This window comes from Pempheris klunzingeri, chromosome 2 (assembly GCF_042242105.1).
Source record: "Pempheris klunzingeri isolate RE-2024b chromosome 2, fPemKlu1.hap1, whole genome shotgun sequence".
NCBI classification, from domain to species: domain Eukaryota; kingdom Metazoa; phylum Chordata; class Actinopteri; order Acropomatiformes; family Pempheridae; genus Pempheris; species Pempheris klunzingeri.
The window spans coordinates 21,578,531-21,606,348 of NC_092013.1; the positions used below are offsets into that span (position 1 = coordinate 21,578,531).

Here is a 27,818-nt window from a genome sequence, read left to right on the forward strand (position 1 = left end):
TTCAGTAAAACAATGAAAAAATACTTAGATAGAAGATAGAAGAATTTTTTTATCATGAAAACAAGAACTAGTCAGTGCTGGAGGAAGTACTCAGATACTCTACTTAAGTAAAAGTACTAATATCACACTGTAAAAATACTGTTCCAAGTAAATTTCCTGCATTAAAATGTTATTACAGAAAAGTATGTCAATATAATCAGGAAAATGTACTAAAAGTATTACAAGTAAATAAAGGAAATGCAGGAAAATGTCTCCTGTGGCCATTATACTATTACATCATTAGGTTATTATCACTCATACAATAATGTGATGCTGGACTATATTATCTATTTTTATTAATTCATTGATTGTTGGGTTGTTGGGGTCTGAAAATAGTGAGAAATGGCGTCACAATTACCCAAAGCCCAAAGTGTCAACTCCACAATGCTGGTTTTGCTCAAACAACAGTATAAACCTCAATTATTAAAAAGAAAAACAGCAGATCCTCAGAATTGTGAAGATGGGACCATGAAATGTTTTTACATTAAAAATGACCTCTCATTACTGTTTCAGCTCTACCCGTATAAGCTGTAATGCAACTACTAGTTTGTTTATTTATCCATTTAGCAAAAATATCAATTTGTAAAGGAACTTGAGCTGACAAATACTTGCAGTGGAGTAAAAAGCACAATATTTCCCACTGATATTTAGTGAAGTGGGAGCAGAAAGTAGCATGAAAAGAAAAATCCAAAGTAAAGCTAAAATTTGTACTTAAGTACAGTAGTAGAGTAAAAGTACTTTGTTACTTTACTGGACCCAGAAAAAACAACTAACTGTTAACTGTAAACAACTGAATAAGTTAACTGTACACTTACAGTTAACTGTTACATTTCAGAGCCATTACATTTTCTAATCTCTCCCACCTTTTGAACTCTAATCATTGGAGAAGATTGTCAGTTTAAATCTGCTCAAAGCCACACAGAAAAAAAAACAGATAGATCTATTAACCAAATTTAATCTGATGGAGACAAGAGTTAGCATCTGTTGTACTCACCAAGCTGAGATCACATGTAGAGAAACCCCAGCAGTCAGACGATCAGGTGACAGGAATGAGTCAAAACAACAAACATAAAATGCAAGTTGGAAACAAGCAGAATGCTCCTTTAAAATGCAGCAACTCTGTCCACTGAAACAGTAAAGAAATAAAGAAACTTTTTTTTTCCTTCCCAAAGTTGTTTTATTATTGTATTCTAACAGGGAGCATTCATACAGACATGATGTTACTGGTTATACTGGTTTGGTTATACTGGTTAGTTGATAGTAGCAGGTTGAATAAGTGAGCAGTGGAGTCACATGATGCTGTGGATCAACCAGTTTGACAAGCATTTAAAGAGTGAAGAACAATGTGTGTAAAAGGAAATAAAAACTGTCTGATTAGAGACTTGGTGATCAGTACTGTGGAGCAAAGCACTATGGGAGGTGTAGTTCTGTATCGAGATGAGCGGAGGCTTTTTCAAACTGCTGATTAACGCACCTGTGATGGTTTGACCGTCCAGCCACAGATCAGATTTCGAGAACGATTTTGTTTGACAATATTCACGTTACTTGATTGACAGTCTGTTTAAAAGGAAAAGTGCACCATTTTGGCTGGAAATTTTAACTCTGTTCAAAATGTTTAGACCACATTTGTGAAAACAGAATTTCCTGCACAGACAATTGGCAACAAAGATGAAAACAAAGAAAGACATCATGGCAGCCCGAGAGGGAGAAACTCCAATCTATAGAATCTGCTGCAATTTGGCATCAAAGATTAAACAAACACAAAAAACCCAACTCATGGTCCACCTGATGAGCTTTTCCTGGAGTGCATCTCACTCAGTTTCCATGGTCAAAGTGGATGATCACTGAACAAAAATGAGAAAGTGTCCATTTAATTCGTAATTAAACTGTTTTTATGGTGTGACAGAACACTGCAGGTCTCTAATTTTTCATTTTACAATTTCCCAGAAAGTAGAGAAGTTGAACATTTTTATTGCCAAAAATGTTTTCTTGAGAGATTTGACACTGAAGTAAACTAGTGGTTCCACAAAACAGGTCACTAAAAGGTCTTTTTTCTTTTTTTAACTTTTCTACTATCTTTACTTTTTCTTGTGAATTACAGCATAATTTAGCTCCAAGTATCTCTAAACAGTATTTGAATAAAACAGATGCAATTCATTCTTTGGTTGAACTGATTACAACTATTGATGCTGCACATATGTATGTAATTATGTTGTTCAATCAAAGGATGAATTGGCCACGACTAGACAGTATCCTTATCAGGTCGTTATTCTCCTTAACTTCTCATTAATCCTGACTCTGTAGGAGACAGACAACACTTTTATCCTCTCTACTTTCTGGGAAAGTGATTTGAACATTCTGTCAAATCATAAAAATCTGCTCAAATCCAACCCTCAGATTCAAAAACAAAAGTGCGATGTTTGAGAAATGTAAAACAAGGACAAAGGAGATGCTCTAAACTGGGATCTTTTCACCCCATCCCTTGTGACTCCTGGGCCACTCTGAGATTATCTTCTGTTGCTTGAAGAGAAAAATTTAACAAATTTCACCCAAAAACAGCCAAACACACAGTCTGAAGCAGCAGACACTGTTGGCACCACGGACGCAGACAGCAAACACAGCTGATATGTTTGACAAAATAATCTTCACTCACTTACTTAACTTCCATGTTTTTCCCCAGAACTTTCAACCACATCTCTGTCTTTTGGCAGATGAAACTTGTTCAACAACATGTGATGTAATGTTACCCACAGCTGTCACATGTGATGTCATGATGATGTCATACACCATTCCGGCAGCTGTCAAGTGGTTAATAATAAAAACAACACATTTAATGATGCCTGAAGCTGGAATTATTAGACCCACGATAACATTTTTAAGTTATGGTTAACTGAAGGTCGTAGAGGCTCACAAAGGAGCAACAATGACGTTTAACGTTTTCTTTACATTGTGATTTGATCAATGTGACACTGCTTCCACTGTATGCATGGGCGAATGTCACCGTAGTGTAAAAACGCTTTGTGTGGTCGAAAAGACTAGAAGGGCACTTTACAAGCACAGATCATATACCATTCCCAGTGGAAACATGCCTTACACAGCCAAAGTGTACACGTACAGAGGAAATACACACTCTAGAACAAACATCCTGTACGTTTGCTTCCTCTCAGCTGGAGGAGCAGTTTGAACCAGCTCCATTAGCTGATCAAGACTGTGAGATGTGGTTGGATTGCACTACTACATTTTTCCCCCATTCAAAGAGCTTCACAGTTGCTGTTGTAAGGCACAAATAAAGACACTGTGTTACACAGACTGTTCCCAAAACATGGAAAATAAACATGTTTGCTGAAGGTAAAAACAAATTTCAGTGCTATGCAATGCAAATATTTCACTCTAATAACATGGACCCTTCAAACATCATTACAAAAGATTTTAAGTGGTTTAAAAAAGTGATTTTAAAGTTGTTCAAAGTGATTGCAGATGAAACCTTGGCATTAACTATTTAACAATGAATTTCAAAAAAATTAACTGTGGCTTTGCTGCTGTTAACAGCACATTTAGACAGCCTGTGTGTGTGTGTGTGTGTGTGTGTTAAGGTCATTCCAATATCCCAGGTGAGAGGTGTCGTGTCAATCAGAGGACAATCTTTGGTAAAGAAACACTGCAGATGTTCAGACTGGCTCTCAGTGTGATGCTGCTCAGCCATGTGAGGAAGCGGTGTTCAGATCGCGAAGGGTGGGAGGGTTGCCATGGTTACGGCCTCCTCTTGATCACTCTGACCTCATCTTAATGAACAATAACGTGACGTATGATAGGCAGAAGTCATGTGGGAGTAAAACGTGAACAAATCAGAATTAAGTCAGAAATTAGCTACGTTGAATTGTCAACTAAAAGGTGTTTGTTTACTTTTCAGACATGAACACGTTATCTACCTACAACTAGAAAAGAAAGTCTCACTTGGATGCTGACAGTATTTATGGTGACTTCCACATGACGTGAACACAGCATCACAACAACATGACTGAGGCAGCCATGTTGGATCCCAGGAAATATAGAAGTCTCAAGACTAAGGAGTGTTTCTGTTTATTCAAGAAGGCACTTAACTCTGAGACATCGTCTCTACTTTTAGAACTGACTAGTCCTGTATACTTTACTCCACTCTGATTACTGTTGTTGTTTTTTACTTTCTCTTTTTACTCTAATTTAGTCTTTCACTGCCATTGTTCTGATGATGATGTTAAGTTTTCTTCTCCTGCAGTGAGATTTATCATTGCCTGTGCTACAGAACCCCAAATCTACTTTCCAGACCCAAATGGCGGTGAGGGTCAGCTTTATGTAAATTTTGTTGTGGGCTGTGTTCAGATGGATACTATAGCACTGTCAGCTGAACCTTCAGGGCATGTAACTATAATAATAACGCTGGTTGGTTTGTGATGAGCAACTAACTGATGATGACATGGCATGCTGCCTGATCTGACATTGTGTATAAAATATCGCAGGTGATCAGTTTCATTGTTTTAGGGGTCAAACATGGGTCAGCCTCATTTTAGGACACAAGTTGGTAGAAATTAGTTGCACACTGGGAGCCAAGATGGCGGCACTATCAAACCACTGAGAGTCCAGAACAGTCTGCAGACATTCAGGATGAAGCAGCTGAAGCAGCGTGCTGAAGTCACTACGGTTACACTAACAACTACAGTAAGGCTATTACAAAGTGTTATAGTAAGGCTTTAGCAGTAAAGCTATGATATAGAATATATGCTTTCATTCATAATATATTTTTTCCAGCATTTAGAGCAAGAGCAAAGTGCAAAGTATTAATACCTCATCAGAGCCATACAAACACACAGAGCTGGTCTGCGGGTCACCATGGTAACACAGACACCACAGGGTAACAGTGAAATACCTGCAGCCGCAGTTCCTCTAATGCCCACTAGAGGCTGCTGTGATAAAACTCTGACTGTATTGAAGTGAATGGGCAAACCCCTGACTTGCCTCTACACATACAAGGTCAGTACAGTTTTCCACAGGTTCAGCTCTCAGGAAGTAATTGATCTTTGTCTATTACTATGGCAACATTAAGAGTGTGGAGCCAAAATTGGCTGAAATTTTTCCTTTTTGAGTGTGTGTGGCTCTGTGATTGTTAAACACATGTTAGTAGACACGTGATGTGCATAGTTGGTGTGGAAGCAGCAGGAGAGATCAGTGATCGGTTATCTATACTACATCATTATCATTCTACATATTGAGGAGAAACCTCCGGAAACAAAGTGATTATAAACTGATTAAAAAAAGAAACTAGGGAGGTTTGTCCATGGCATCCTGATTGGCTAACAGCTCAGTGCTGAATTGCAATTGGCCATGAAGACACATTAGGTTGGTCCTTGATGATTGGTCAACTTTGTGGGTGGGGTCAGAGTGGAGTGGCGTGATCTGAGCCTGGAATGAGATGAGGGAGGGCTTTCAGCATTATGGGTGGGTTTGAGGAGTGCACGGGGCGATATAGGCTACTTGGGGGTGGTGTTTAGGAAGCTTTGGGGGCCGCTTGTGGTTTAGATGGTTCAAGGCCTCTCATTTTGAAGTAAGAAACCACCTGGTTGGGAACCTCAGCAAGGACAGACTGAGCCAGAGATGACTTGGGAGCCTAAAGAGAGATACAGAGAGATATGATGTCAGTGCCTGGTGCCATCACTTGTTTTCAATTCTTGTCCACCAGTGTGGACAACACATTACTGAGTCTACACTTTTAAGAGAAAAATTCGCTGCTGTGATCTATTATCAAACACACACACACACACTTACATCTTTGAACTGTCTGTACGGGACGAACTGGACGATGTCTCTGGCAACGGCCTCCCCCACTGTTGACCTCAGCACACCATCGTCTCCATCCAGAAGCTCCATGGCCTTAAAGTCCGCTGGCCCCACCCCCACGATGATGACCGACATCGGCAGCCGTGACGCCCGTACGATGGCGTCCCGGGTTTGGTCAAAATCGGTGATCTCTCCGTCAGTGAGAATGAGGAGGATGAAGTATTGCTGCAAAGAAATGCTGAGTGTGAGTGTGTGTTCTTGGTTAATTTTTGTGTGGGTTTGTGTGTTTTGTGTGTGTGGGTCCTCACAGATGCACTGTTGCTCTGTGCGCCGTTGGCGGCAAGGGAAGCAACGTGACTGATGAGGGGAGAGAAGTTTGTGGGTCCAGAGAGTCTCAGCTGAGGCAAAACCATCCTGTAGGCTTGAATGATCCCCTCAATACCTGAGAGAGACAGAGAGGAAACAGTTTAGTGTAGACGGAAACATCTTATATATGTTGAGCGCCTGCAACAATCCAGGCAAGTTTGGAAATAGAGAAACAAGATATCAAAGTAGGGTGGAATGAGGTGGATTTCTAGAATTGCTAGATTTGAAGAATTCTCGAATTTCTAGATTGCTAGAAGTTCCAGCAAAATCTGCTCCAGTTTCCTGTGAGATACACAAACGGGTGAGTTCTTATAGTGTATAACATATGTGTTCAACCCCATTAACACCGCACAACCTTTGTAGACATAATCCTACCTTAAATTGCCATTAGTACAGTGACTTAATTTTTCATCTACTTCCATTTCACAGTAAAGCTTAATTAGAGAAAAGTTAAAAACTTAAATACATACTGAAACATTGACAATAGGACTTTTATTGTGTATGTGTGTGTGTGTGTGTGTATGTGCGCATGTGTGTACCTTGGCAGTAGGGGTTCGTGGGGTTGAAGTTGAGGGCAAACTCGTGGTGTGCAGCCTGTAAGAAAAACACAACAGTTCATTAAACCTGACATCCTACAACCTCTACGCTGATCGCCCGCCTAAAAACTGATGCTTCCATTTGATCTTTCAGATTTTGTAAAGGGTTGTTTATCTAAACCAAATCGCAATATCAGAAGATCATTTTAAACCAAAGACTTTGGGCGGGGCTTAAAATGGGGTCACTTTTGGGAGACCACCAGAGCCTGTAGAATGGCGTGTTATGATTGGTTAGAGAGTTGACCTGGTAGTCTGGAGGCAGTTTGGCTCCAAATCCAAATGCTGGGAAGAGTTTATCACTGAAACAGGAAACACAAAATAATCACTGTTACAATCACACTAATAGAAATTTACTCTCGACAACAATTCAGTGTGCAGACAGTGGGGATAAGGGTGTAGGGTTCAGGTCGTGGAGTTTAGGGCTTAGGGTATAGGTGGTGGGATGGGGGGGGGGTGGGGGGGTTAGGGCGTATGATGTATGATCTAGCATGAAGAATGTAGGCTGTAAAATGTAGGTTGTATGGTTAAGGGTGTGGGTATTTGGGTGTAGGCTGTTGGGTTCAGAGTGTGGGGTGTATGATAAAAAGTATCTTAGGGTTTAGTGCGTATTATAGTTTTTCAGGTGTAAGTGCATGTGTACTAACGTGTCATAGTCCTGGACCACCTGACCCACAGACCACAGAGCAGAAAGGTACTGATTCGACCCATCTTGACTCATGTAGTGGAGAGAGTTGGGCGAGCGAGGATCGCCATTAGAGCCAGTGAAGTCGATCCCCACCTACAGTGTTCATACAAAATGTATTGTTCATTTATAAATCCCCAAACATTCACTCTTTCTTCAAATACATTGCTTATAAGTTCATTTAGTCAACCAGAGCGGGTCTGTTTTTAACAGATTAAGTTATGATTAATAACTGAAAACTCATGTAACCCAGCCCACAAGGATCCAGAGATCAATTGTCTCAGTACCTCAAGAACACAATCTTAAATTGTATTACTGTCATGTATACTTAAGTGTGATTGGTACATTAAAAAAAAATCATTCAAAATGTGTATGTGTTAGTTGATGTTGACATACAGTGAAGTTGATCTGGCAGCCACCCATCACATAGTCCAGGAAGGTGTACTGAGTCACTATCTGCAAACGCACAGAGACACAAAGTGTAAGAATCATTCATGCATCTATGTCTATGTCATAAAATACACAACCAATATACACGCATGAGTCAGAAGAAAATAGATGTGAAGTGTAAAAATAAACTTCAGGTGGTTGTTACACATGGAAGAGTGAGCGACACCTAAATTGTTATACATGCCACGGCACATGAGATGGTCACTGAAAGATTTCTAGTTAGTGTCCCCTTCCACAGACTTACAGATTACATGTGTGTATTGGATGGAGAGACATCATCAGATTTGAGCCAGATTTACACTTGTTTTTTTCCAAATATCAGACAGATATCTGACCTGCTTCAAGACACGTGGCGAAGTTTAATGTGGCCTAAAGGTCTGTTTGCATTGGTGGGGAGTCCCAGTTAGATTTCACTCTAAAACTAAGGACTTACTTACTGTGACACTAACGCACTTCACTGCCTCAGTCAGCATTTCTGTTTAATTCTGGTGTCTTTTTCTTCACCTGTATTATGACTCTTATCACCTGTCAATCAAACATTACCACATATAGAGAGGTACTTTTCTGCCCTGAGCAGTGTCTGCAGGTTACAAAGCTTCCTTTCAGCCTGTGAACAGCTTCCTGCTGTCAGAATGACAAAGCAGCAACTCCCGGCAGGGAATCCTGCGTAATGTGGTCTCTACCTTGCAGCTCTTCACAGAGACGACTCCAGAGTTCTTATAGCTCTTTTTTTTCTTCTGTTTCTCTGGGTGGATGCAGTCAAACACCACCTGGAGGACCACACATCAGGCAGTTTTAATGATCTCATGACCTTTGACAAGCAAACAGATAGACCTCAAACATTTTATTATCGGTGAGCTCACCGGTGCAGCTTTCTGCAGCTCGGACGCTTTAGTGGTGAAAGAACCAATCAGATCATGAGATCCATCACTGTCATGATCAGAGCAATCCACCTACAGGATGAGGACAAGGAGATTTCATGTAACTGCTGAAATTTGTATTGGTTGTTTTGAATGGAGGTGGGTTCTGATTGGTGGAACCTTCAGCGGTCTGTCGAGGTCGCTGCAGCAGAACGTCTGTAGAGGAACAGTAAACTTCTTCCAGCTGGGACTCAGATTGTTCTTCACCACCTACACACATACACACACAAACTGCATCATAGTCATAATGTTTACCATCATGTTCATCACAATGACATCATCCTCTGTGTGTGTATTTTCCAATTAGATAAATTACAGATTTAGACATGGTTTATAATCTTAACTTCTTATTTCTCTATAACATAGGTCACTAATAGGTCCGGGTCCGGACCCAGACGCCATCCTATACGGACCCGGACCTATTATCAATAAATTATAAGGGAATTTTAAATTTTGATGAGACGCTTCTATTTTAACCGGCGCAGCTTTTCTAGTGTTTACGGCATTGGTTGAGCAGATCAGGAAACTGTATGTATGTTTTAACGTTTAAAAAAACAAACAAAAAAAAAAAACATCCTGAGGTATTATTTACTTGTTGAGTCGGAAATCACTCCGTCATTTTTTATATTGTGCAATACATTTACTGTCCGTCATTTTATTTGAGTGTCCGAATTCTGAGTGCATTAATGTATCCACTACATAGTGTGTGTGTGTGTGTGTTGTGTGTGTGTGTTGTGTGTGTGTACCTCTGTTCTGTGGACCAGCTGCCACTTTCCATCGTCTCCTTGTTTAAAAATCTCCAGGAACGGATCAGATTTCCCAAACATATCCTGAACAGAGAAAAGACAACGTGCAGCCATCTTATTCAGTCTGTTTCAATGTAATCAAAATAGCTGTCTTGTTTAAAGTCTTGTTTCTGAAAACTTTCTGATTTTTTTGTTTCTGATTTCTGAAAATGTCATATATATATATAGTCTGAGTGCAACTGAAACTCACATGAAGTTTCCTGTAGATGTCTAAATATGTCTGTTTCCACCACTGAGCACCTGACTGTAAAATGTACCTCTATCACGAGTATAAATATAAGAAATGCTTCCAAAATAAGGTTTGTGATATGGGAGAAATCTGCTTACTGATCAGCTGCATGTATATGTGAGTTTACAGAAACCAGATCCATACAGTGAATGTGAACATTTTTCCCAGATCACCTGATTTTTCTGAGTAACCTGTTATTTCTTGGGTGCATGTACATGAACTAATTCTTTAAGTACAATGAAGCGGAGGAAGGGAAGTGCAGGCAGGATAATCAGCAGCCAGTCACACCAGCTGTTCACAAGTTTAAATTTGACCTTGTTATAATTAGTGTTAACTAAGTGGTGACTTCCTAATTGTTATGGTAATTAGTGGTGTTTGCCCCCCAGAGAAAAGCTCAGAGGTGAGCTTCCCTAGATAGAAAACAGTCCTTAAGTTTCAATGGAGAGCTAAAAGACCAAGAGCTAACGAAAGCCTTCACACACAAATTTAGTGCTTTCTGACGGGCTGGTGGTGGAGAAGAGGAAGATGCGAAATGGGAAGAGGAAGAATAAGATAAGAGGGAAGACAATGAAGTAAAGTGAGGAAATGAGGAAGAGAAGTTACCTTCTTGTCAAGGTTTTTAGCCTCCAACTCCAACTCAATGGCTCTATTGTCCTTTATTTCCTCTGCTGTGATCTACACACACACACACACACACACACACACACACACACACACACACACACACACACACACACACACACACACACACACACACACACACACACACAAAGAGTCTTTAACTAGTAGTCACAATAATCTGAATATTGTTTTGATAATCACGATTGTTTTGATGCTCCACGATGTAATATTACATTTAGCTCACATTACATTAAAACAAATGTCTTAAAAGTTACATTACTTACAGTGATGGTTCCTTTCCCTGCAGGTTTGCCTTTCTTCAGCTGCAGAGGTCTGGTCACCGTTTTACTGGAAACTATCTGAAATACACACAGAGGAGGTCGGTCTTCAGCTGACCCCATGACAAGAGATCATGTTTTGATCACAGTCTGTTCATCAGAGGGCTGTGGACAAACACTATGTGCCCCTGAGAAACTTTCTGCCTCTGGATAACAACTCTGTAATTGAACAGTTTTAAAGGATGTCTGGCAAAAACATTCCTCATGACTTTGTGACCTGAATATCAAATGATCCGTTTTAAACTCCATTGTTGATATTTGCCTCCAACCTGCAGCATCAGTCTGACTCGGTTTTCAATTGTTACGATGGTAAAAAGAACCTCCTGCACCAAAGACCTATTTTAAGAGGTAGCAAATCAGGTCAATGATCTGAAATATTAGTGAGAGTCGTGACTCCATATGGCCTCCAGAGGGAGCTAACGCTCCACTGGACAACATGCTCAAGAAGCAGCTGAAATTATCTCCAACATATTGAAGAGCTGAAACAATTAAATAATTAGGTGACTGACAGAAAGTTCATTGAAAACTATCTTGATTAAATGATTCAGTCATTTTTCAAGCAAACGTCCCAAACATTTTCTGATTTCAGCCTATCGAATGTCAGGATTTCGGACTGTTTTCGGATAAAACAAAAATCTGAAGACGTCACCTTAGACTTAGAGAAATTACACAGGTTGTTTTCATTTTCAGGGTGTCTACATGAGTCAGGAAGTTAAATGTAAGACTTTAAGACTATTTAAAGCCACCATTTAATTAAATTTGAGGCTAATTGTGCATCTTAAATAACCATCAAAAGTGAAAACATAGGCGTACTCTTCTGAATAAATATACAGTCAGTTTAAAATGATAAGTAAAGCAAAGTGAAAGTAACTGGTTGAGTTACAGGACCATTTGCCAAATATGTTAATCACTACTATTGTCAATAATGAAAAGCATCGTTAGTGCAAAACAGCAAATCAGCTTCCTCTCCTGGCCTGGTCTTGCGTTTACCTGTCCCAGTGTTAGCTCCACCCCTCCCAGGTAGTCATCATCCCCAAGGTCAACGCTGGAGTTGTCGATATCATAGATCCCCAGCTTCAGGTTCTGGACTGTCTCAAAGTGATAATCCAGCCTAAGACGCTGACTGAAGGACGGGCTGGAGTTGTTCTTCAAACGCTCGGTACGTCCGAGCTGACAGAGAGACAGACAGAGAGGGGAGGTGGGGCTGGTTTTATTTATCTCACATAAAATTACAAATAAAATAAAACAAAGAGCCTTGTAGTGGGACCTCCGTGTTACCTCAGTCCAGTGGTCTCCTCCTGAGCTCTGCAGCAGCACGCACAGAGGGTCCGACTTTGATCCGACATCTTTATCTAGCAGGTCAGAACAGGAGACACTCAGCTCCACCTTGGAGACACAGTCCGCCATCTGTGGGGGAACAAAGAGAGACCGTCAGATCAGGATTCAGTTCACATCAATATAATATTGTTGGAAACGTCAGAGCAGACTGTACATGTTAAAATCTGTAAATAAAAAACAAGCAAGGTTAGAAAACTGCAGGTCTCAGTGATTACCTAAATACATTCTCTTTTAGGAAAAGCTTAAATTTGACAGACAGCTGAGATCAAACAGTCAGACTCATTCTTTTACTGCAGGAAACACAATATGCAGTCACTGTTTCTATGTAATCCCCTGAGAGAGTATTTATTCATTCACAGTATACAGTTTTTGTAGTTAGTATACAAAAAAATCATGTATTGTATGTATGCATGTCTGTTTTGCACTAACAGAGATATTGCACTGTGTAACAGAGCTATATGTACACTGATTCTGTAATTATGAGTATATAAGAAATTATTACTTGTCCTATTTAATCACTTACTTACTGACTGACTGACTTGCTAGGTATGATGCAATTCAACATAGATCCAATACAAAGCTTGGCACTGATGGGATGCAGAGAGTTTATTGCTATTGTTAATTTTCAACTCTTGTCCCTAGTTGCACTTTTACATATAAAGTGAAGTCAAATATACAAATGTCAGTGAATTTCACACAACAGATCAAACTACAAATATAATAATATGAAGACAAAATGTACATTTCAACTATATCTTACTATTTTGTCATTAATTATCCATTTATGGGTGACCACCAAAGGAGTTGCAGTTAATAAATACCTATAAATGATATATGCTGTATCTGCTTACAGCTAAATCATAGTGTGTTTTACACAATTATTCAAATGTTTATATACTGCTTCTAAATGCTACATTTTTGCCTGCATACTAATGTTTTGAGTAAACTTTTGGCAGTCTCCTAGTGACAGAACAGACTACAGACGCAGCTTGTGGCTATGCTCAGGTAAAGGATCCTGATTTCTTAGCATCTTCTACAGTCATGTCATAATAAGAACTACAACCAACACAAACCACCATTTAATGCCACATCAGGACATCAGAGTTAGAGACAAATACGCAGACCAGGGGATTAGAGCTGAGACGATAAATCAATTAGTCGTTCCTCGGGTCACACAAAACAAGCAGTGAGCTTCACGGAACCGTGACAGACATTTGTCGCCAGACCAAACGATGAATTGCGTAATCATGACAATTAATGGAGGATTAAGTGATAATGTTAATAAATGAGGCAGCCCCACACAACACCACCCAAAAAATATAATCAACAGTTTCTTTAAACCTCATTCTGTACCAAAGCAATTCGTGTCACATAGTTTCACTTTTTCACAGAAAGAAAGTCATTCTGGAGTCAGGTAGATAATGACTTCTGCTGACAGGCTCCTGCCACATTATCTACCTCTCTGTTTTGCATAAAATGTACCTTACATTACATCACAAGCGCTCTGTGACAGTCTGTTGAGATAATGCTGTATGACTGTTCATCCTGTCAGTTCTTAAGCAAACACTGAATAGACTGAACCACAGCTGAACCTGAAGCCTCCAACAGCACTTACAATCTGAGGATGGACCATTAGAGGGGATTCCGTCTCTTTTTGTTATGTCCAAGTCATGCTTCTGCCATTATCCTTTTTTTTTTTTTTTTTTACTATCAATCTTAACAAATATTTTCCTAATTAATTAATTAAAAAATGTCCATCATAATTTCTTGGAGTCAAAAGTGATGCCTTCACATGTCTTGTTTTGTCTGGCCAACAGTCCCAAATGTGATCAGTTTACAAAAATAAAAAAAACAGAGAAAAGAAGCAAATCCCCACTATGTAAGGAGCCTGAGATTCAGCAATTTCCCTGCAACTGGCTGCTTCCTCTAATTGTTGTGCATATGACAATAAGGAGCTTGAATTTGTACGTTTGTTACTTTTTTTTTTAACTGAGCGAGCTGCACCTGAAGGCAACGCGAGCGTTAGACTGAATGGAGATTATCTGAGGTTGTAAAAAACAGCACAGTAAACACACACCAGTTCTCTCTCTTTCTCTCTCACACACTCACACGCGTCACGGTGTCAATATAGATTTTGTATATCACCTTATCAGAGCAGTTGTATTTTATCTTCTTCAGACCACAGGAAGAAACTGCAAGGCGAAGAAAACTAGTCAGGAACAGGAAGCGACACCTTGTTAGTGAGAGTCAACACAGCTGAGAGAGCACTGACGGTTACCTGACCTCTCTGTTAGACTAGTTAAGACTCTACTAAGATTAACCACAGCTGTAGTTCGTATTTTGTCTGTAACAGAGACAGAAGACGGGCGTTTATCTCCGCTTAGCAGTTTTAGCTAACAGGGAGCGGCTGACAGACAGACTGCACTCTGATTGGACAGGCAGCGAAAATACCGCGCTCTGATTGGACAACACGACTGCCAGGCACGCCCCCTGGTTCCAGGGAAACTGGGTGACGTTTCTAGCTTCTGTACAGTTAGCAAAACAAAAGCCAAAACTTCCGATCCGACTCTTTCAGAATAAAAGCAGCATCACAACGAAACCGTGCAACAGGATTGGCTGTAATTAGTCACCTTGGAGCAAGTGCTTTGCAACCTTTGATCATTGATACACACAATCATATACTGACAGTTTCAAGACAAACTCTGCAGTGTGACAACTAATACCAAATAAAAAATAACAACAACCTTTTTCATTAGCTTATGAATTAAACCTCAAGTTGCCTGAGCCTTAACGCCAATAAGAAGAGGTCCAAACTGTAGCATCGCTTATAGTATTAAGAACATCTTCACTAATACTCCTTTTCCATGCACCTTGGACGGGAGGGGAAGTTGTGCCACATATTCCCACTATATTTCCATAAAGCAAGTAACACAAGGAGGAGAGCCAAAAAAACAAGAGAGGGTCCAAAATAAGTAGGATTAGAACAAGATTTAGCTATTGTTCATAGTTCTTGTTGTATGTTGTTTGTAAAACTGTGATTGCTCTCTCCACTCCATTAAGCCATTATTCCAGGCTAAAACATGCAGGTGTCTGTGCTTCCCAGTACAATAATATGACCTATTTAACAGATAAAAAGTTGAGTGCCATTATCCAAATGTCCAAAATACTTTTAGCTAAATAAACACAGGTTAGTACAACTCATTGAGCCGCATTTGTCGGATCCATACAGTGCATTAAGAAATCAAGATGAATTGTACAGTTTCATTTAAAAGTTGTTCTGGCTAAATGATTGGCACTCTATCAACTGCAGCTTTTACATTTTAAAAATGGTATTTCATAAACATATAGTCAAACTACTACTACACAAAGTACTTTTCTGTGCTTTTATGTTGAAGGGCATGCACTCAAGTCGGAAGTACTGTTGCTGAAGCAAAAAGCACTCTGTGTGTGATAACTGTGATGATGAGCTGTACTGTGGTGGTCAAAGGTAACAGCAGAGGGGGGAACATAATAAACTGAACACAGCATGAGCCAGCTTCCTCACAGAGAGCAATACAGATTAATTTTATTCATCTTCTGCAGTCAGGAAAAGCAGCAGAGCGTGACAACACACATGAGAAACAGGACAGAGTCCAAAAGACCCAAACATAGAAAAGTATACAGTCCTGAGAGAGAAAAAGTGCATAATGTACAGACCCATCCTGCTCTGTTAAAACATGCAAGTCATATCCGCACACACACAACACACACAACTCCTCTTTGACACCATCGAATCATCCTCATCTGCCGCCCTGGAAAAAAGATGCTCACACCCTTTAAAGAACCCCTCAGTTCTGCTCAGCCCTCCACCGTCTCCATCTGCTCAAACTCAAGCTGTTTGTGAAACTTCACTCCAACCCACAGAGCTTTACTGGTAGCGATTGCCAAATTCCCAAATGCGTCAGACTGAATTTTAGGGAGATGTGTCTAAAACCATGCAGTCTTGGGGCTACAGCTTCAATGAAGAGCTGGAACAAGTTTCCACATAACATACTAATATAATCCTGTAAGGCAGAGTGCATTAAGAGGAACTACCGTTAGATCTATGGGGAAAGGTAAAGAGGAATTATCAAATAATCTACTTCCTCAAACAGCAAGTCTGTAATTAGAACTGGGTTTATTACTCAAATTACACTATTGCTGCACACTAGGACTAAAGCTATGGTGAGAAGATTTTAAGAATGGACCATAAAAAGTCAAACTAATAAAAATACAACCACATGCGGATTTATCTCCATTGCATTACGATACTCACACTATAGCATATTATATTCAATATTCTATGTTCTATTACTGTACTATTGTTATATTATACTACAATTTCACCTTGTACTATCTTATATTCCATACTATATTATACAATATTATGTACAGTGTCTCATTACATTGTATACCTAATATATTTCTGTATTAATACAGAAAAAATACAAGTATCACACCTCTGTCACTTCACCTGGTAATTGTCTTTAATTGCTTTTGTTTAGTGTTTTTTCTTACTTCAGTTCTTATCTTAGTTTTCAATACTTTTTATTTCTTTACTTTCTCTATTTCACTTTACTTATTCTATCATTGTGCTGCTGCAGCAACTGATTTTCTCCTTTGGGAATCAACAACGCTTACTTATCTACTGCCTAAACACTGCTGTGAACAATTCTAATTGAAATAAGCTTTATAGGCATGAGCGTTTAGAAACCTATATTGCGAAAGCAGCACAAACAACTAACAGATTGATAGATAAACTGATATATTGCTAAATCATAGATAGTTGACCATCTCCTGGCTATTGTATATTATCTATAGGACACAATTTCTCATCACCATCTTTAGGTGACCATCTATAGGTCCACATCTACCATTTACTGACCACCACATAGCACCTCAACACTACCATCTACAGGCTAATGCTTGTATTCTAAATGCTACATCTACTGGCCACCACCTAACGACTACCATGTACAGGCTACCGTCTCCTTTTTGTCACTCAGTATTGTTGTAAATAAGATCTATGCTCTGTGGTCCTTCAAAGTGAATCTAGGATTGTTGATGATGAGGACAAGTTACAAGTGAATGTTAACAGGCCATTGTTGTACCGTATCAGTCGTGTTTTGAATGAAGCATCTTTGTGTCTGTCACTCACCTGCAAATCCTGCCCTCTGACTGTCTACTGATCAGTCTGAGGGGGAGGGGGCTCAGTGTCATTCAGCCATAATTTTAGCCCTGTCCCACACCCCCATCACCCCCCACTCCCATCGTTTGCAGAAGACAAGTCCGTCGTCATCTTGCTTTTATTCCAATACATTTTTTCCTCATCTCCACAAAAACAATAATCTTTACCGACCATTAGTCTACATGGTGTTTCACTTCACTTTATTAAGGCCTGTTTCTCCTTTTCTCTCTCACACACGCACACTTCAAAACTGCATGCACAACCAGGTGAACATAGTCAACAGAGTACCTGTTTGGAGGTTAACCATTTCCTGAAAGCGGCAGACGGTCCCCTCTTCAGTGCAACTACATTCACTGATGCTTTATGCTAGTTAGGTTCAGTGCTACAACATTCACATAAAGACTACATGTGTGGACTAAACAGAAATAAGTGAGGCTTTATTTCGGCATGAAGCATCACAGAAGCTGAGAGCAGCTGCAGTGACTGGTAAGATTTGGGCCATTGATGTCGGCATATTTGTGATACTACTTGGGATAGTTACTTTTAAGACTAATGGGTGCATATAAATGTCAATATCTTTATCTGTGGATGAATTATGCTGTTAGTTACATTCTATGCAGCGCTGTCTTTCTCTTTCATCACTTTTGCTTCACTCTCTTTGTTTGGATGTCAAGGAAAAGACCCCACGACGAATCCCCCTTAGAACATCAAGGACAGAGATCATGAGATCATGACATTTGTTTTGACAGCAATTCAGTTATGTTTAAATAAACCTAACCATTAAATCCAACTGAAAGGTAGTTCACAAACAAATTTCACATACAAATCTCTATCATTAATGCAAGGGATCTAAAGGACGCATTAGCAATCCCATCCCATAACATGAAACACTAAACCGTGCCAAATGAAGCCAATGAATATGTGCTAGCTTTGACTCCATGTTGGCCTGCCAGCCATTAGTTTCCCTGCTAGATTAACTGCCTGCACACTAGCCTAGCTGTTCACATCAGAGTGGAGGGGATCACCAATGCTGGGAAATAGCGCAGGTGAAACTGCTCAACTGGGTTGGTAATGCTAAATTTGCCTGGATTCACAGAGTGAACGCAACAGAAACTAATTGTTTGATTTACAGTCACTGTAGAAATACAAAAAAAAAAAAAGGCTTCAATCAAGATCTTACAGAAGAGACATCAGCCACAGTTTCAGTTAAACATCAAGATAAGTTAATCGGGCTGAACTGCTAGCCAAGATGGTAGTCTTGTTTTGATTTAATTTTGATCAAATCTATGGCTCACTCTCAAATATAAAAGCGAAGATTACTTGAGGCACAACCTGGAGCCATTTTCAGGATCACTTTCATTTGAAGTACCTTTAAGCTACTTAAAAGTACCTTTTTAAGTGCATTGAAGATGTCGACATGAAGGTCATCTGTATTTCTAGCAAAACCAACTCAGTCTTCCATTCAGATTTTGCAAAGTAAAGAAGCTCAGTAGCTCAAATGAATCCACTGATCAGATACATTTCCATCATTAAACAGTGAAGAGCAGATAGTCATAGAGAGCTGATCGCAGGGGAGCATCAGGAACATCCTTTTATTAGCCAAAGCAAAGGAGACTCCACATCATGTATGGTTATACGGTCATACAAGTTTGTTCACACTGACAATAGAAACAAAAATGAGTTTTAAGATGAAAACATCCAAAACATTATCAAAACATACATACAACAAAAAGCTACCAAACTAAAAACGCTACTAACTTCATCTCAGTACTCTATAGTCCAAACACCTATTGAGAGAATGTCCTGCGAAAAGGGAGAGATTGGGGTTCAAACACAGCAACATCAGAAAAAAGGGTGACAGAGGAAAAGGAATCAGCGGCCCAAAGTCATTATTTACAAAATAAAACACCAGTCAACAATCAGTCCATCCCACACCCTCTGCATAGCACTGCTGCAACACAAAATTGTGTCAGTGTCAGCCTTTTACAATGGCAACAGAGCTTGATGTCAGTATAACTTTTACCATAGCAACAACAACATTTCACCATAGCAACAGAGCATAGACGTTTGATCATAGCAATATAGCTTCTTATCATAATTTTACCATAGCAACAGAGAATGTGAAGACTGCACCACAGCAACAGAGCAACAACATTTCACTGTGGTAGAAAAGCTTTTCATTTACAGCATGTTGTACCACAGCAACAGGTTTTACCATAGCAACAGAGCATGTCAAGATTTTAGCGTAGCAACAGAGCATGTAAAGACTTTACCATAGCAACAGAGCATAAACATTTTATCATGGCAACATACTGTGGCTTTTCATCATCATCATTTTACCATAGCAACAGAGCATGTTAAGATATAACCGTAGCTTACCATACCAGAGCATGTACATTTTAAACCACAGCAGCACAGCACATTAAGCGCATACAGCAACAATGTTTGTCAGCCTCATTATAATCATCATGTTTCCCTGGCAACAGAATAGGTGAGAATGTTCACTGTGTCAACTCTGGACATGACTTGACAAACAGCTGCATTTGAAACAGGGTAATAAAGAACAAAATCCTGCCAATTGCAATATCAGAATCACCATTAGCATCACCATCATCATCAGTTTGTGCTACCAGTCAGTGAGGGAGCTGCAGAAAAGAGCCAAGTCTGGATCAGAGTCTACTGGACAGGCAGTGGGGGGCAGGGTATACCTGCCATTATCTACACACAGAAGGAGGGGCTTCAGTAATGACTGACGGTGACCGGGCAGGGTGAGGGCTAAGCTGCACTGCTCAAACAGTTGACTTTGAGCCCAGAATCAGGTATGTTATACGTTGGCTTTGTTAGACCTGGGTGGTTGATCCAGGTAGATGTAAAATCTTGTATCTACAGAATCTATTTTGGGTGGAGTTTTAACCCAGGCTTATCTTGACCTTGCGTGCTCCAATAGGTCGGTCATTGAGGTCCATGACTGCAGCAGCGGCCTCGTCATGGTTCTGGAAAGCCACCATGGCCTCGCCGGTTGGTAGGCCTTTCTCACTGAACTGCAGGCAGACTGAGCCAGGCAGCACCTGGTAGCCATAGAAGAAGTCCATGATCTCATCCACTGTTACAGTGAACGGCATGTTCTGAAGCTTTACAATTGTCGGGCCAGCAGCACCGCGTTGACTGTTGGGATTGCTAGATCCTCCAGGAGTTGGCTGGTTACGGAGACCATCTGCGCCTGGAGTGAACACCTGCTGCCCACCAGCAGCCCCGGTCCCTGGACGTCCTTGATTGTTGTTAGCTCCTCCCCCTCTGTTCTGTCCTCCTCCTCCTCCTTTTCTGTTGGCATTGTCAAAGGGTACCAACCCCCTCAATCCATCCTGGCTGAACGCGGCACCTCCTGCAGCTCCAGGCCTAAAGCCTGGTGGTTCCAGAATCGGAGCTCCAGGAAGGCCAGCAACAAGTGGGGGGGCCACGCCCAAATTCACATCCCCCAGCCCCGCTGCCAGAGGTGGAAGAGGAGGTGGGCCTGCCAGCCCGTTCCCTGGGGCTGAGAATGGAGTTACAAAGGGGGCAGTGTTGAGGTTCCCCATGGTGTTTCTAAGAAAGTTAAACTCCTCCCCACTAATTCCAGCAAAAGGGTTGATCTGGGGTTGCTGGGGAGTAGGCTGTGCTTGGTGGTGCTGGTTCTGATTTTGGTTCAGCTGGTTCTGGTTGCGTTGACCCCTCTTGTTTTGGGGAGGAGGATTCCTCTCGATCTCCTTCATCTGCTCAAAGGTCACCAGGTGGACAAATGCATCGCGGCCATTGAGTTTTTGACGGTGCAGCCTTTCAGCTTTGCGGGCATCTTCCTCAGTACGCAGCTGAAAGATAGCTTGACCTAAACCATTTCCATGGCTATCTGTCAGAACTTTAAGGGTGTCCTCATAAAGCCCCACACCCTCCAGGAAGGCACGTACATCCTTTTTGGAGACATTGTAAGGGATGTTGGTGATGTGGGCACAATTCCTAGGAGCTTTCAAGCCATCCTGGTTCTTGCCATCACCCTGTGCTGCTTCACGTTTGCGGATGCTGTCAATTTTTTCCAACATTCCTTTCCGGCTGATTGGGTGCACCTGGATGAAGCGTGTACCCATGTATTGCATGTGAGCACCCAGAGCAGTCTTGTGGTCCTGTTCTGTTTTGAACTCAAGGAAGCCCTCTCCTGTGGCTCGTCCGTTGGGCCCGTAGGCAATATAGATGCTGTCCTCTATGATGGCCAAATTGTTAAAGAACTCCTTTATCTGTTTCTTGTCGGCCTCGTAGGGAAGTCCCTTCAGGTAGACACAGTACTCCTGCCTGTGGGGAGATCGTGACCTTCCTCGCTGATCTCTGCCTCCTACCCCTGACCCAATATTACCACGGCGGTGCTGCTGGTCCTGTGACTCATTAATTGATTTACTGCTATTGTGAGGAGCATGGCTTGTTGTGTTGTCATTGAGGCTGGCCCATTGCCGCTCAGAGCCTGGGCTAATCTCGATGAACCGTTGGCCCATCATACCACCTCCTCGCTTCACAGCTTCAAAGCTGTCCTGAGGAGAGAAGAACTTGACCATAGCCCTGCCAGTTGGCCGACCCTGCACATCCCTCAGGAAACGTACTCCATCCACCCCCAGACCCCGGAAAAAACCCCTGATCTCAACCTCTGTGCAGGAGAATGGAAGATTCTGCAAGAGAACAAAAAACTCATCGGGATTGGCCACTCCTGCCCCAGTGGCTGCAGCAGCAGCAGCCTTCATATGGGCCTGGAGGCCAAGAGAGGCCAGGGGGGAGAGAGGATTAAACAGCATGGGGTTGGGAGTTCCTAGAGGTAGGCCGGAGCCCAGTCCTGCTGGGGGAGGTAGGGAAGGGTTGAAGGGAGGCAAGGAAGACATGTGAGGGAGGTGGGACATGGGAGGCACTGGAGGTCCTTGCGACAGCGGAGAGACTGTAGGGACAGGTGGGAGTGAAGACACTGGGGGAGGAACTGGAATGGTGGGTAGTGTGGGCATGGGGGGCATGGAAGGCATGCTGGGAAGTGGAGGAATGGGTGGGGGGCCTGCATTGAGTGCTGCCAGTGCTGTGGTAATTGTGGGGGCAGAGCTGTAGCTGTTGGGGAAGCTGGGTACTACGCTGGCTGCTGCCTTGTTGCTTGGTGGCTCCTGAGATGAGCTTGCTGCTGTCACTGAGGCAGGGGTGTTAGTGAAACCCTGATTACCATGACTACCACTTCTCCCACCTGCCCCTGGCTGCACTGTGGGTATTGGAGCAGCTGCTTGTCGGTTGGCATTTCCTGCTGTAGGTGCAGCCGTCTCCACAGCGCCTGCCCCAGCCTCAAACCTGCGGCGGCTAAGTTCAATCATGTTCTGCATTTCTGTCTTGCTGCTAAGCAACAGTGACACTTTGGAGCCCTTAATGGACCCCCCTGTACGCATCATCCCCAGTCGAGCGTCCTCGTCAGTGGCAAAGACGATGAAGGCCTCGCCATGCTCACCCCCCACGATGTGCACTCCCCCGTCAGGGATGGTGAGGCCAGAGAAGAAGTGTCTGATGTCCATGGTGCCGGCCACTATGGGCAGACCCTGCAGCCTGATGACTACTGCCATACTGACTGCTAAACAACAGCCCTACAACCTGGGGAGAAAGCAACACTACTGTCAGATGAGGAGCAGAAAGAGGGTGACCAGTGGTTTCCAGATGTTTCACCAGGAAACTCAGGTTTGACTTCGCACGCCAATAAAGGCTTAGCCAATGCTTACATCTCAGTTTGTTCAGAATAGTCCAGAGATGTGAAATGTTATGGCCTATTTTTTGGGCCCTGACATTTGGAAACCAGTGGTGAAAGGGATTTGGGGGGGATGTGGGTGAGATATTTGCAAAATTTGCAGCAAACTGTCACAAAAGCTAAACAGAAACAGTCACCAGCCATCTGCAGCTTTTAATAAGTTTGATAAACAGATCATCAATTTCAGATCTTTAAAAATATATAAGATCAGGCTGCACATCAAACTTAATGTCATACCCCCACAGAAACAATTTTAAGCATTAACTTGGCTGGTAAAGTATTGTAAAAGAAATACATGTCAAGTAAGTAAAGAATGGCACGCATTAACATACATTCTCTCCGCAACTGTGTTAATTGCGTATTGTAAATTCGCACCAATTTAAACAGGGTAAAATGTGTTTCACTGTGCAAAACACACTGAAACATTTGCCATAATGTGATATCAGTCATTGCGGAGTCTGGCCAAGACTTTTACTAGCTAGCTAAATGCATCAGGACCATATCACATTCTCTCCTCCCCACGGTGACTGTCTGATCCAACTGATGCTGACTTTGATGGACCTCATGGTTTGTTATAGTTAGATCCTTTCATCCTAATGATCTATAATTACCTGAAACCTCATTTCCAAATGTGATTTTTTTTTGGCCACATCTTTTGTAACTTCAAGCAGATAAAATGTCAGATGCATATCATACAACCCAATCTATTTGAAGATTACTGAGGACATTAGATCTCAATACAGGTGTTCTTTGTATCAGCCCAAGTATGTAACTGAGAAGTTGAGTGCAACTTGTTTCTTTACTGTTGTCTACCATGCAGAACAAAGATATTACTTGTAGTTTCAGGTACGTCTGAAATATTTCATGCAACCTGCAACTCACCAATGCAACTAACTGTTGAGACTTTCACTGAAACGTGGTGAAAAGGACAGAAAAATATTCCTGTCCAAAGCAATTTGATGGAATTCAATGATTCACAGAAGACACGTTAGCTTCCAGTGACTGACGTGTGCTTTCAGCACTTGGTATCTTGCGCTTAATCAATGTCAATAACGGGCTCTCATTCAGATTGGACAAAGTGTCGAATACGAACAAAGCATTGTGAGATGTATGACTTCAGCGGAGACACACACCAGTCCAAAACCCAAATCGATCATGACTACAGCCGGCAGTGTACACCAGATATTACACTACTCTCCTTTAGAACAAGTACAGCAGCGGCCCAAATTAGGACCTACTGAGCTACAACCACCTGGCAACCAGCCAGCAACATCCTGCAAACACCAAGCAACAACCTGGGACTTTTCCAATTAGGCATCCAGTGACAATATGGAGGTGAGCAGGATGGATCCTGCTGCCTCCTGATTTCTCAAGCAGCACCAAGTCGACAGGCATCATGTGAGCAACTGGTTGTAGATCACCACCACACAAGCAGCATGTCAACCAGCAAACCTGAAATACATTGTCAACAAAACATTATAATCAAGTTAACAGGAGCAACAGCAGTAGCTTATCAACCAGAGCAGTAAGAGAGATGTTCAAAAAAAGCAATGACAGGTACATGTGAACCAGAGCAACATTGGCATCATGTCAACCAGAGCAACATTGGCAGTATATCAACCAGAGCAACATCAGCAGCTGATTGTAGCACAGCACCATAGACGGCAGCTGATCAGAAGAGAAAGCCAGCAGAAGTGAGGTGCAGAGCAACATGTTACCTAACACTGATAAAAACATGTCAAACTGAGCAACAGCACGTGGAGCAATGCTCTCTGCTTCCATGATCTTCTGCTTCACAATTGCCTCTGGATCCTCGCACACATCTTCAATTTTCTGTGCTGTAACAAACCCTGATCCTGGACTGTCACACTATACACCATTACTGTGTTTCCAGTATGTGGTGCAGCTCAGCTTGGCTTGACTCGCTTTGGGCACCAGGTACTTCTTGATTTTGTTTTCCACTGCAGATAGAACCCCCTCAACGTAGGGACCCCCTCTCAGATGGACGTTGCTGAAAACTGCCATGACATCATCTTCAACACAACTTTTCCAGCAGTTGGGAAAGAGTACGCAGGAGCTTTACTTTGGTTGTCAGGACCAAGGGTTGGGTGGGTTTCCTGATTGCCTGTTTGTTTAGGCTTTAAATTGAGCCACTAGGGTCTGAGTACTGATCTTTGTTTTCAGCATCTGACTTGTGAACACATTTTTTTTTTTTTTTTTTTACATCAGCTCAAGTCGAACAGACTTCACTGCAAACCTTTCCCTCAGATCTACTTCTATTCATTGTCTTACTCCTACAATTGTTGTGTCTCACTCGCTGCATACACACACCTTACGCATTGCCTTAGACTATAAAGAGGCTATGCTACTTTTTAACAGGTGATATTAAGGGACTGTGTTCGTGATACATCTACACTTCTTCAGTTGACCACGGCATGTTTTCGCTGCCAAATCTGGGTCAGGCAAGTGACAATTCTCTGACCATCAGTCTGCAGTGTTTTCATTCCACCTTTTAGTATCGAATCAGCTTGCTCCGAACCTTGACAGCAGTGGTCACATGAAACGTAACAGCTATTATCCACAACGTTTTCCCAGAGGAAAACCACAAATATATAATCCATCCAATATGGATCCAAACAAGCAGAGTCGAGCCGAGGACTACCATGCAGTGGAAAATGTGCATATGGTATTGGTCTGGGTGCAGCTCACCACAGCTTTCAACATGATGCCAGGCATCATCTACATCATCAATGATTTCAGTGCTCAACCTCAGCACAGACAAATCAAACAACACTGACATATGACGGTTTGCAGTTCACCAAATGGTTTTTCCCAGATTTAAGTTTAAAGGACATCCACTCCTCCTGTTACTTTTGGGTGTCAACCTGCTAAAAGTCTATGTGAAGCATCAACAGTAGAAAGAAGATAAAACAAAGCAGGAGAGGAAAACTGCACCAGCTAATGGTGTCAGAGACAACCAGAGCATCCACAGTGAGGTGAGAAGATTCAACCGAGGCTGCAGTTTGCACTCACATAAACCAAGAAACAAATTGCAGCTGTAAGGAGACAGAAATTAACATCAGAAAGAGATTTTCAATACGGAAAATTCAGAATTTAAGAGCAAAACACTGCCTTGATTTCTCAGATTAAAGATGGAATACATAATTGTCAACATGGTGTCATCAACCTTTAGACACAGCAAAAAGAAGGGAACTGAACGAGAAGAGTGGAACGCCATCCATGAACGAAATAACTTGAACACAAAGGCACAGTCTATTTCAAAACAAGGATGAGGGAATCTCCACACATCAGCCAAGTTGGAGCTCAAATCTCAATAGAAGAGCCAGTGAGACAGGATCTGCCGTGATGAAGCCTTGACCACACAGCCTTTTGATGCTCGTTATTAAACCTTAAACTACAGCTCAGTTCTCGAGACCTTGTTCCTCCACCTATTTTCAGAATGACTGTTTGTATACAACTCCACTAACCTGCACAGGACAAAACACTGTACTGAGGTGATTAGCCCATTTTCCATACAGATTCACCGTATGAGGTGTGATTCACCGACTTAACTATAGCCCCTTTCAGATATGCATGTCCTTACATAGTCAGTCTCATGTTTGTAGAAACTCTAGTTACTTTTGTAGAAGTCACAACCGCAGACTCTTGAGTTTGTACCTATAAAATGCAGCAGAATTATGTGGTCTACCTTATAAATTATACAGTTTATGCAACAATTTATTTGTAGATCAAAAAAGATTATATATTTCAGCTGACAGTAACTTCTTTTCCATAAATAAAGTATCAACATACAATAACCAGACATGTTTGATATAAAGCATTGCAGCTCTATCTGTAATGGTTCTGTCATGACTGAACAGAAGCATTTCCTTCATTTCAATAACAGAGACCCAAATTTTGAAGTACCAACACATTAACAGATTCCATGTCTGAAAGGGGCTGAAGACACAATGTCCGTAGCGCACCCGAACAAAACTGAGCTAATATACACAATTCAGAGCAGAAAATTCATACTGCTCCTCCCTCCTCTAATTTCAGCTCATTCATGCAGTGATTACTATACATTGCCCATATTAAAAATTCATGTGTCGGTTAGCTAGCTAACGGCAGCTAGCAGCTACGTACATGACACAATTTTGAACAAACCTGCCTGAACGTTTTACTCAAGCGGTTACTATTAAACACATGTCCGACATGAAGCACCTACAGCATAGTCCAGTCATGGCTGACTAGCTAGCTTACAACTGAAATACCGAACGTAGCTAGTTTAGCTTAGCTACCTGAGCAGGCCAACGCTGCATTAATTAGCCACCTAGCTAACCTAGCCGAGCCTTGCTTTGTGTGTGTGTGTGTGTGTGTGTTGGGGCGGAGAAGCGAGCAGGATGCGCGTTTTTATCGGCTCCTCTCGCGCTCGGCTCGCGGTGTGAATGTGTTACTGAGCGGACTGCCGCTGCTGGATTCTTACCGAGAAATTAGTCAACAAACACACTGAGGTTTAACTCATGAACGAAGCTCTTTTCTTCTCCTCTCTTCTCTGCAGATTGCTGCTGCACGAAATGTCGGCGCAACCACCGAGTTACCCGACGTGATGACGCGATACTACGGCCAAA

The 27,818-nt window shown here is 41.7% G+C and overlaps 1 protein-coding gene across 3 annotated transcripts; it reads right to left on the reverse strand.

Moving 5' to 3' along the window:
- Positions 1–3,086: 3,086 nt before the first annotated feature.
- On the reverse strand, positions 3,087–27,765 carry cpne1 (copine I). Of its 3 annotated transcripts, none has more exons than XM_070846898.1 (16): positions 27,674–27,765; positions 12,137–12,265; positions 11,849–12,028; positions 10,805–10,879; positions 10,503–10,574; positions 9,611–9,694; positions 8,985–9,074; positions 8,808–8,897; positions 8,628–8,714; positions 7,891–7,950; positions 7,457–7,590; positions 7,057–7,111; positions 6,756–6,810; positions 6,159–6,292; positions 5,839–6,075; positions 3,087–5,680 (listed from the first exon to the last, which is right to left on the reverse strand). In XM_070846898.1, exons 2-16 carry the CDS (start codon positions 12,263–12,265, stop codon positions 5,561–5,563), a joined length of 1,602 nt encoding a protein of 533 aa, XP_070702999.1. In that variant the 5' UTR covers positions 27,674–27,765; the 3' UTR covers positions 3,087–5,560. The 3 variants fall into 3 exon arrangements, with proteins under 3 accessions (XP_070702999.1, XP_070702994.1, XP_070702986.1); XM_070846893.1 differs by lacking the exon at positions 27,674–27,765 and adding an exon at positions 14,342–14,584; XM_070846885.1 differs by lacking the exons at positions 3,087–5,680; positions 5,839–6,075; positions 6,159–6,292; ... (10 more) ...; positions 11,849–12,028; positions 12,137–12,265 and adding an exon at positions 19,000–23,036.
- Positions 27,766–27,818: the final 53 nt, after the last annotated feature.

What these genes read in the sequence shown, in the direction of transcription:
- cpne1 (XM_070846885.1), bottom strand. Translation starts at nt 23,008, where the DNA reads ATGGCAGTAGTCATCAGGCTGCAGGGTCTGCCCATAGTGGCCGGCACC.